Below are 11569 nucleotides of genomic sequence, written 5' to 3' on the forward strand. Positions count from 1 at the left end.
AAACTGCAGATTGCAATGGTCTTGCATACTTTTAGTCCAGTTACTTTTTCACACCGGTGTATCCGGTGACCAATGAGTGTGCGCGACATCTTAAAATGTTACAAAGGAACAGATAAAGATTTATTCCATACTGAAAAGGAAAAGAAAAGAGACACAACGTTTCGGCTGTGGAGCCTTCTTCAGGCTCAAAATATGAAAACGGATGTCATAAAATATTTTACGAAATTATTTCAAACTCGATTATTAAAGGTCAAGGTTACACTTAACCTAAAAAATAGCCTTTTCCGACCACATTTTTACGCCTAACCACAAAAATAATTTGGACACTTTATTTTGGGCTTTTGTTACAAGCGTATAAACACCGTCATGACTCCTTCAAAGACAAAAGAACACCATACAACGTGCATAAAAGCCGCATAGCAAAAAAAAAAGTCACAGCCACAGAAAGTCATTGCCTGTGTATCTTTGTTGTACTGTATTTCATTTTTTCACGGGCTATTGGCAAAAGTAAGCACCAAATATTATTCGAACACTGCTCTTACCGAGAGCTAGCTCTATACATTTCTCTTCACGCATCGCATCGTAATATTGCCATTTAAAATAATCAACTAAATCCCCTTATCACTTCTATTAGACGCGCTATTAAAACTCGATGGACTACAATGTAGCTCGTCATACTGCGGATTTTTGTTTCACATCTTAAAATAATATATGAGCATAGTATTACAGATAATCCTGAACCATCAATGAGGTGACGCTGTACCTTTTGTCTTCATGTTCTATCAAGTGACCCCTTTATAAGTTTAATTGCTGATCGCAAAGATAGAAGGATCAGACGAATGAATATGAATTTGCGACATACAGGACATGTATGTGCTTAATGTCTTTCTGGGATCATAAGTGTAAGGTATTTGTATGTTCTACCATGTTTACAATTCAAGAAACTTTTCAACAATACGTGGAAACACGGTGCTCTTGTGGTTAGCATTACTGCATTCCAGCTCTTGAGTCCTTAGTTCAATTCCCTGGATGATATCTGCATGGAGTTTGTATGTTCTCCCGGTCTTTGCTCCGGTTTCCTCCCACAGTCCAGAAAAACTGGCAAATAACTTCTGGAACAGTTTTCCCTGGTGTGTGTGCACCATGCGTTAGACTGGCATCCCATCCAGGGACAGAAACAGAAACCTTTGGAATCTACTGCAGTTTCATTTGATGCTTAGTATCTGAAAACATACTGGTAGGTTAATTGGCTTCTGTGAAATCTGGCCCTGGTTTGAGTGTGTCTGTGTCTCCCCTGCAATGGACGCTGGGATAGTCTCTCGCTCCCCTGTGACCATGTACTGGATTAAGGTGGCTTGAAAATGGATGGATGCATAATGTCTGAGGCTAGTTTTAGTTTTTAAACAAGTTAGCATAAAATCTTTAATATTCCAGGTAGTATGTAATGAATATAACCCAAGGAAATATTACAGAATTGCATTACAAGATGCGACAATAGAGCAGACCAATGGGAAATGATGTGCGGCAGATGCATCCGGAAGGCATCCCTGAGCATTTTCTTTTTTTTTTTACTATTGTAGATTGCTATCCTGAAATGTTCACTAGACGGCCCCAAAAGGGCATTTTTGTGCACTTCTTTACTACTACTCCTTGGAGCTGACACACATACCCCCATTAACACCTCCCCACAACTTCCCCTGGGCTTCCACTTTTTTATCATTATCTGTTCTATCCAATGGTTCAATGGGATCAACACATAGTTTAAACTTTATTTTTAAAAAAAAACACTCGATAAAAAATGAAACAATATTTGAATTAAATAATATTCTTTATTTTTTATCATTATACAGTAACACATGCAACTGTAAGCTCTAACGTATTTTGATAAATATCTCAAAATCATAGAAACTGACATATAATTAAATCAGAACTGGTTTTGAATTCTTCAATATACATATATTGAGATCTCCACACTACAAACTCCTTTGTTTATCTTTTAAAAAACTTGTTTGAAACACTTCTCATGACCTAAACACGCACAGATCTCGATGACTCAGTTCATTTTTTAATGAACACAACCTTGCAGCACTCTTTTAGTGTGTAGGTATTTTTACTGCCTTTTAATTTATAATCTACATCTCATCTAGGTATTTTTAAAGATCTGAATCACTGGTATCATTCACTATGAATTCAAAACATAAATCTAAGCAGCTTTTGATTCATAGCAAAGCTTTTCGTGCCAGCCAGATCTCTTCTTAGGCTTAGGTCCTGTTACAAATACAAACCTCTTCAGAAAACTTGCTAAATCCCCATTCCTTATCAAAATTAAATCCACAAACCCAGAAATGGTGACACTGTCCTTGCCAGAGTCAGAATCAGAAAACTGTCTCCTCTTTCTACATTACTGGGGAGAAAAAAAATGACTGGGGTTGATAGGTTTCATTTGGTGGCCTGGGTACACAAGAGGTTTGGGCGACGATCCAAATAGGTCTGCAGAGGTAGGAATTGCCACTTTCATTTCCGGTCCAATTGTCTTGTTCGGTGGGAAATTATCATAATCCATCAAGATGTGCGCAAGAGTTTTGCTATCATTCTTCTGTAGAGGGACCTGTGGTTCTGAAAAACGTGCTTTGGTTTGTAGTTCGTCCTTGAAATTGCTCGGTAGAGATCTGAAATATTGTCCAGGCTGTGTTTGATTTTGGAGCTGGGCAAATGGCATAGCTGTAGGACTGTTGGGACTGTTCTGCCTTTTAAGGACAGATGAAGTTCCTGTTTGGCGGCGAGATTTGGCACGTCTGTTCTGGAACCAAACCTGACAGCAGAAGACATGAAAGAGTGTTATTGTGTTGTCACCTCGAGAAATGCCTCAATTATTTAATTCTATTTAATTATATTGGATATTTTTAGGGAATTGTACAAGGCTAGCATGAATATTAAAAAGATTAACAACATCTTACTACTTTCAGTTCTGAAGCCTTATTTACTGTTAAATGTGGTGGCACTGTGGCTAAGGATCTGCGCTGCTTGCCGGTTCAGATCCCATGGCTGGCAGAGAAATTCTACTCTGTTGGGCCCCTGAGCAAGACCCTTAACCCCAATTGTTCCACGGGTGCCGTATAAATGGCTGACCCTGTGCTCTGACCCCAAGCTTCTCTCTCCCCGTCTATATGTCTATAGTTGGGGTATGTGAAAAGACAAATTCCTAATGCAAAACATCGTATATGGCTAATAAAACAAACTTATCTTATCACGTAGCAATCAATTAGGAATGCTAAATAGCTATGTCTCTAGTCTTGCTTAAAAACAAATGTCATTACTTGTGTAAAATATTGTTTCTGTTTTTAATGAAATTTCCAACATTACAAAGGAAATAAACTGGTGCTCATTAGTATGCTGTACAAACTGGACCATCATTATCACTTTCCATGTGCAACAACATGCCCCAGAGGGCTAGAAAGGGTTGCAAGTGTAAAAAGGATGTGTAGTGAATCGCTTCAGAATCAATTCCATTTCTAACTTGTACCTATATAGTGCACGCTTTTACATTTTCTTATACAGTTAGTTGAATAGGGCAGCTAACATGTTGCATACTACTTCCCTCCCCAGCTTACTTGAATTCTGGACTCTGGGAGGCCGGTGACCTTTTCCAGCCTCTCTCGCACGTAGATATCCGGATACATGGAAGTGGCGTACACCCGTTCCAAAACTTCTATCTGCTTTTGCGTAAAGGTCGTTCTTTTTCTCCTTTGCGTTATTACTGCCATCCCGCCAGCTCTCTGGCCCGAAGGATTGGCTACGGTGTAGTAAGCGTTGATTTCATCACTTAATGCTGAACCGAGAAAGGAATAAAGAAAATACACAATTACACAGGTAATTACAAAAACTGCGTTATGTGAAGAATTACCTGGTACAAAAGTAGAGTGCAGCCACATCACTTTACATAAGATCTAATAATTCTCTCGGTAGAAAGTCGTTTTTTGAAAAACCGGAATTTCGAATTAAGCTTCATTACCTGATGTACTTTCTGAGCAAGTCGTGAATGTACTTCATACTACTTCTTGTTTCTTTATCATTTATAATGTATATAATTTGGGTTGCGCATAATAAAACGCATTTACAAAGTTTAAGATTACAAGCACACCTTTAAAAGACTTCTAAATCACCTGCCGTTAAAAAAATACCAGATGGACAAAAATAGCAATACTGCCCAAAAATGAGTTTTAGAGACACGCAACTCCTTCAGCTTACCTGCTTGAGCAATGGCACACGTCGTGTCGGAGCGGTTCACATTGTAAGAAGTGATGGGGCTGCTGCTCTCCCCAGCCAAAATATCTTGAAGAGTAGTCATGTTCTGTTAACTCCTTCCAGGCTTGGTCTGAGACAGCTTCTCATTGAACCATCTTCTTTATATGAGACTGAAGTTGTTTAATTAGCCTGTCAGTTGACAGGTGTGAACTGTGAAATCAGCGATTTCTTTCGACTGGCACCGAAACAATAACGTTTCAGACGCTTTTGTCAAGGGGTCCGTCTAACCTTTTGAAGGTGTGAATTTGCAACCTTTGACGTTTGATAAGCGAGACTGCTGTTAGTGGGTGACAGTAACAAATAAACATGACGACCTTTTTCCTGGAAGATGAAGGATAGAGCCCTCAGAATACACATCGTTGATTGTTTTGTTTTACTTTTAAATAATCCAAAGTTAACGTTTTCGCTAAACACATACATCCGCAAGCCACAGTCAAAGCATAGGACTGCAACATTTAAAACAACAAAAGAAAAAATACAATTTTGAAAATTCTGTATCTAATTTGAAGCAGTCAAACTGTTGGATTCACTTACGATGTCTAAAGTACCGAGAATCATTAACTATTTTTAAACTTATTGTGTAGGGTGAACACTCAATATACTGTATTTTATATACCTTTGTATTATATACTTAAAAGAGAGAAATGTTCCATCATCCAAAGCCATTCTTTCCAGTTGGGTTTAAGTGGAAAGATAATTCTTAAATAGGTTTACTCTTCTTTTTTTAAAAAAAAAAGCTTGACAAATAAACTTTGGGTACTTTTCTGTGTGTTAAAAGTTAATTTAAAAGAAAATGGATTTGAATAATTGAATACCTGATCATTCAGTTTTTGAAAAACTAAGTTTGCCAACACTTTGGATGCTGCTGGTTAATGTTTGTCTCTTTTATTTGTATTATTTATAAATAACATTTCAGCACAGCAAGATTGTAAGTACAAATCAACACATCCTCATTTTCTGTATTGAGGTCAGCATTTTATCTTGTTTAGGTGAGTGCATTTCCACCTGATATATGAACTATATATGATATATAAATGTATTCTGTGTAGATTCATACCTTATTTACACAACTTAATACATTTTGACCAACTGACTACTATAATATACCAGTAAACTCTACAACTGAAGATTGCTTGTACCATTTCTGTGTATACAGACAATTCAGACTTGGGAATGTCTGATGCAAAACTACTCCATTAATGAAGAATGAATTAGCTAGTCTGTGTTCAGATATGTATTCTATTAATAACACAATATATGCAGTACACCGCATACAGTTGATTTGACTGAATATATTGATAAAGATAAGATCTTTAATAGTTGTACAGTGTTTATTATTGGGCCAAAAGCAATTAAAAAGACACTAACATATGAATAAAAAAATGTACATTCTTATGAAGTATAATGTAAGATTTTGGCTGATATTCTACATTTTTTTTTAATACTGAATGCTGGTTGTGTATTTGTAGTGGTAGAATCTGAAATAAAGTTACAAATTAATTTCATTTCAAATTTATCCTTGTTTCTGCCATAATTGGAAGGAGCATCCTTTGGAAACCATAGTACTTAACAGGTTTCTGTTTGATTATTATACTGTATACTGTTATCATTTACTGTTTGGTTAAAAGGTATTGTCTTGGCATCTTAAGATCTTTACCTTTGAAATACAGTGGTGTTGTAGAATCTATTTATATTTTGTAATAGTGAGGAGACCTTTAATTTTCCATCAGCTTTTCAGCACAGTTGGAAAGTATTTTCTCCCCAGATCTTTTTCTTTTCTAAGATATATTATCTTCTATTACGCTGAACATTTTGATTTCTTTAGATTGATCTGTACATAATCTGAGTAGTAATTTTTGCTCTGACTCGGTAATGATAGATGGAAAGACAGGCAGGCTGCTGTGTAATCCACCATCTTCTAGCTTGCAAAGAAACTGTAAAAGCAGACATTGTTTTCCACATATTTCATTCAAGGTAATTTGGTAGAACTCATTCTCCCTTGATATTTTAAGCTGTTAACTTTGGTATTGAGTATTGACATTTACTACAAAAGACTTTATTGGATGTTGGTAATGTATATAATTAAATGAGGATCCAGTTTTTTCAAACATATTTGTAAAGGAATTGCTATGAATATGGGCAGCGGTTAGGCATTGCAGCCCTTAGTTAAGTTCCTGGGGTGCTATCTGTGTGGAGTTTGTATGTTCTCCCCATGCTCACCCTGTCAGCATGGGCAAGCAGACATACTGGTAGGTTAATTGGCTTCTGGTGTGAATGTGTGCATGTCTGTGTCTATATGTGCCCTGTCTAGTGCCCATAGCTTGTCAGGATAGGCTCCAGCTTCCTGTTACCTGAATTGTAAGAAGCAGTGAGAAAATGGATGGATGCTATGAGTACTTTGATTAATTGGAATGTAGAACTACTTTAGAATTTGATACATTTAATGAATTGATATGTCTTAGAATTAATGATTAAGCACCCACTGAAATATTTGTTTGTGTTACTATTTAAAAAAAAATTAAACTAATTTTAATTAGTTTTTTTCTGATTTTGATTTTTACAAGTAGCTCAGAATATGTTTCTGGATAAAGATTAATTTTTAGATGCCTTTTTTAATTTATGATGTGTGAGTGTTACAGAACATGTCAGAACAAAACAGCCTCTTATCCTTTCCTTGGATTTAATTATAATCAGCCTAGTATTTGTTTCACACTCTCCCACACTCAGTGACAGGTGGAAATAAGGCAGTAATCTAGGGCCTGTGAGGCTGACTTTGTGTATCGAGAGACTTGTTTGTTGTGCTGTTCTTAACAATTGCTATTCATGCAAAGGTAGGAATGCTTTATTTTAAAAGGTTAAAATCATACAATGATCGTGATCAAGATTTACTTCCTCTAAATGAGTTATCTCCAGCTTTTTGTTCTCAGGGAAGTCTCTTCTTGTTGTGTGCACGTACAGTATACATGTTCTGAGGGGCTATCTAGTGTTGTGTGTCCTTACTGGATTCCTGTTTCAGCCTCACATTATACCTTGTGATAGGATTTACTAACATTACAGATAACACAAGAAAGAAATTACAAGGTAAAAACTAAATAACTACGTAAATAAATAAATGTTTCTGATTATGAAATGAGGAGTAATTTTACTTTTGATTTAAACTGTGATTGAAAACTCCTTTTCTCTCTGGTAGGCTTTTCAGCATTGTATGACAGATCTACAGGACAGTCCATTTAAAATGCCAGTATGAAGCCTACTTTTCACACTTCAAAACTTTTTAAATCAATCAGAGTCAATCAATCAAAGTTTATTTATCAAATGCACAACAATACAACGTGCAGCAGTAGTTGCTGGCAATGAAATGTCTTTTCTATGGGCTCAATGGGGGGGGGGATAAAAATCACAAAATTAAGGTTACAAAATAAGGTTATCATCATAATAATAATAGATAATAATGCAATAAAAATTGAATAAAATAAACTCAGACAAACTCAATATAAATAGAGGTGCTATGTGTCCATGGTGTATGCAATATATCATGTCCAAGAAGTGCAGTATGATGTATACAATGAAAACTGTATGTCCATGTAGCCATTACGGGTGATTTGCTGAAGAAACTGCAGGTTGGCTATTTAGCAGTCTTATTATTAATTATTAGAACTTATTATTAATAATAAGTTATACATTATTATCATTGTTATTATTATTATTATTATTATTATTATTATTATTATTATTATTATTATTATTATTATTATTATTATTATTGCCTGGAGGTAGATTTCTACACTTTTTTGCACATTACCTCTGAGATGTCTTGTATGCTGGATCATGCAGTTAGAATGTTAACTTCTAATCAGAGGCATTTAACAGCTTTTAAATAAAATAAAAGCTCTATAATATACAAGTTACAGATGACTTGATACAAATAACTACATTTTGCCTACCATTTTGCAGTGAGTGTGAGTGTTCCTCTCAACCTCTAATTTGAAATGAAGATCACTAAGCTTAGAAGTCTAATAAAATTGAACTGTCAGTATGACATGTTTAGCAATACGTTCTGTGTGGAGGAAATAACCCCAACATTTTCTACGCTAGACTCAAATGTTTAATTTCTTAGGTCTTATTAAATTGTTAAACAAATATCACATATAATATCACATACATTTATAATAATCACAACAACAACAACAACAATAATTTGCATTTAGAAAGACCTTTTCCTCATGAAAGATAAAATAATACCTCCCACAATGCTGCAAAAATACACAAAATGCACATTTTTAAATCAACATTTTCTTTAAAACCTGTGTTCTTAAAGATGTCTAAGGGCAAGATAAATTATAGTAAAAGTCAGAAAAACTCAAGAGGAAACTAGACAATAATTTAGACCCATGAACTTAAACTTTGGTGGAAGCACCTTTAGCAGCAATCACAGCCTCAAGTCTTTTGGGTAAGCCTCTATCAGCTTTGAACACTGGCTTAGTGCAGTTTTGGCTGATTCTTCTTTACAACTTTTCTTAAGCACTCTCATTTGCTTGGTGATCATGGAGAGTTCGACTGTGCCATTAAAAGACAGTCACTTATTCTTAAGCCAGTCCAGGATAGCTTTGACCCTTTGACACTTTACCCTACTTTTAAGTTTGAAGAGATTTCCTCTAACATTACCTTTCTTCATCTATGTTCCCATCATTCTTGACAAGCTTGTCAAGAAGCAGAACTATAATATAAAGCTGCCACCACCATGCAGGGATGTTGACTGAGTGAGGAAAAACTATGCTGGAATTGCGACAGATGTAATAGTTTGCACAAAACTTTCCACATGTTTGCAGTGTAACTGAGTGCTTTGTTGCAAACCCTATGTGAGATATGAGATATTTTTCTCAAGCCCCATGGATTCATGGACTTTTTCTCCCACTTCAGACACTGAAACCTGGAACTCTTTCAAAGTCACTGTTGGCCTCATGTTTCCTACTTGCTTTTCTGCTCAGTTTGGAGGGACAGTCTGATCTAGGCTGTGTCTGACTGCCTTTCACGTCTTAATGATTGACTTCAACATTCATAAAGAAATATTAAGTGTTTTTGAAATGTTTACGTCCCCTTTTCCTGAACTGTGCCTTTATACAACTTTCTCCCTGAGTTGTTTTAAAATCTTCTTAGTTTTCATGGTTGAGTCTTTGCTTGAAATTCATTAACTGACCAAGAGACCTTACAGAAGTAGGTGTATTTACTAGTAATTATTTTTACTAGTATTATAGCCACACAATTAATTATGCGGCTCGTTCAGGTAATTTTTTGCACCTAAATTAATTTAGATTATCAGTAATTGGATTGCATACATTAATTTGGTCAATAAAAAAAGTAATGCAATAATTATTTATATATATATCTTTCTTTTATATTTAACATTTGTTGTTTTTTTGCTTTCAGTGTGCGGAGTAATATATTGTGTATATGACAAATATGTATTGCTACTTCAAAGTGTCATGACTTCATGTTTTAAAAAGCAACATTGTGAAGTGCAGCTCCTTTATGCTAGCACTTTATGCAAACCCACTGCACAGTAAATAAAAAACATAAGGGGAATTCAACAGAGGGAAGTTTAGTTAGGCCATATGCAAGACCATGTTGGAATTTATCCATGACACAGGATAAATAGGATAAAGATCCCACTCTTACAAACTGAATCATGGGATCTTTAATGAACATAAACGAAGGAGTTCAAGTAGGTAGCTGCATCAGCATGCGTAGGCTGCAAAGGAACATGTAAAGGTTTATTCCATCCTGAAAAGAGAAGAAAAGAAACACAACATTTCAGCAGTGGAACCTTCTTCTTTTCAGCATAAATGTAAGGACCTTGGTATAATGACATACAGTAGAAAAGACTACATTTCCTACAGCACCGTATCACCATCACTATCCAGATGTAAGACTGCCACCTCCTGGTAAACTCTGCTTACAGCAGCGGCCTAGTTTTCCTTGGTCGACCCCCATCCCGGTACTAACCAGGCTCAGCCTTGATTAACTGCTAAGGTGAGAAGGTGGTAACACAGTGTGACAGACTATACCCTGCCGGGGCTGTCCCGAGAGAGTGCAAACATACTTACGATGACTCATGATGACAATGAAAAGTTAAATCCAGGAAGCTTTATGTTAAGCCTTTTCAGCCCATTAAAAAACTCCCAAGACAGCTATTGCCATTCACACCTTTTTTATACCAAACCATTTGACTAATTTAATTAATTTGAAACTTAATTTAAAAATGTATATCCCTACACCCTTAACTAATTAGTAATGAAGAAATCAATCTCCGCTGTGACTATTTACAAGCAATACAGAGGCTGTGTAGCATCCCTGAGTGGCACATTATCTTCAATTACAGCCTTTTCTACAGCTGGCCTGCCCCATACAGTAAAGTATGGTAAAGTGCATACATATAATAAAGTGATATTAATATCACTTTCTTTGGTAACATATTTGTTTAAAAAACAGATGTGTTTCCAAACAAAATATATAATTTCATTTGAAACTAAACATCCAGACAATCTTGAGGATTCTCAACAATCTTAAATGATTCATGGTGTGTGTTACATGAATTGGTATAACTAAATTAAACACTGTAGGTAGTGATCGAGGCTGGTTTAGTGGATACCCCTGCACCATTTGATTCCAGACTGGGGTTCCCTCCTCTGTGGAGTCTGCATGTTCTTCTTGCATCCATGTAGGCTTCCTCTCAAGCCATGCTGGTTAGGTTTAACTGGTATCTCTGTATTTTCCCTGTGTGTGTGCCCTGAAATGGGTAGGCGTAGTCCTGTCTTGTGCACTAAACGTCTGTGATAGTCTCAGGGTTGCTGTAAACTTGCCATGATCTGGCAATAAAACACAACCAAATATCGGGCTGCATTATTTCAAAATGTTCTGTCCATTCACAGTGTGAATATCTGGAACCCAGCAAGAAGAACTGGTTTTGAGATCACCTTTACTTGTTTTCTACATGTGAATAATGAAAAAAAAACTAGTGACACAGTTCACAGAAACAGGAACAGTCAAAGTTAGAAAAACTTGATTTGTGTTATGTAAATAATCTGTACACCCTAATAAATTATCATAGTATTACAAAATGTCTGAGGCTGAAGGTTTATGGAACATAACAGTAAAGTGAGCTTTAATTAGGAACATGTGTGGAAGAGGAATGTCAATAAGAACATTAGAAAAGAGTCAAATGCCATCTATTTGGATTTTAAAGTTTATTTATTGGGTGTATGTT

General features: G+C 35.8%; 1 protein-coding gene across 1 annotated transcript; it reads right to left on the reverse strand.

Annotated features, from left to right (window-relative positions):
• Positions 1–1959: 1959 nt before the first annotated feature.
• On the reverse strand, positions 1960–4451 carry mixl1 (Mix paired-like homeobox). The gene is made up of 3 exons (XM_088627178.1): positions 4249–4451; positions 3612–3829; positions 1960–2812 (listed from the first exon to the last, which is right to left on the reverse strand). The coding sequence occupies exons 1-3, from the start codon at positions 4346–4348 to the stop codon at positions 2402–2404; spliced, it is 729 nt and encodes a 242-aa protein (XP_088483304.1). The 5' UTR covers positions 4349–4451; the 3' UTR covers positions 1960–2401.
• Positions 4452–11569: the final 7118 nt, after the last annotated feature.

Source organism: Lepisosteus platostomus, chromosome 3, assembly GCF_059453375.1.
Source record: "Lepisosteus platostomus isolate fLepPlt1 chromosome 3, fLepPlt1.hap1, whole genome shotgun sequence".
NCBI lineage: Eukaryota > Metazoa > Chordata > Actinopteri > Semionotiformes > Lepisosteidae > Lepisosteus > Lepisosteus platostomus.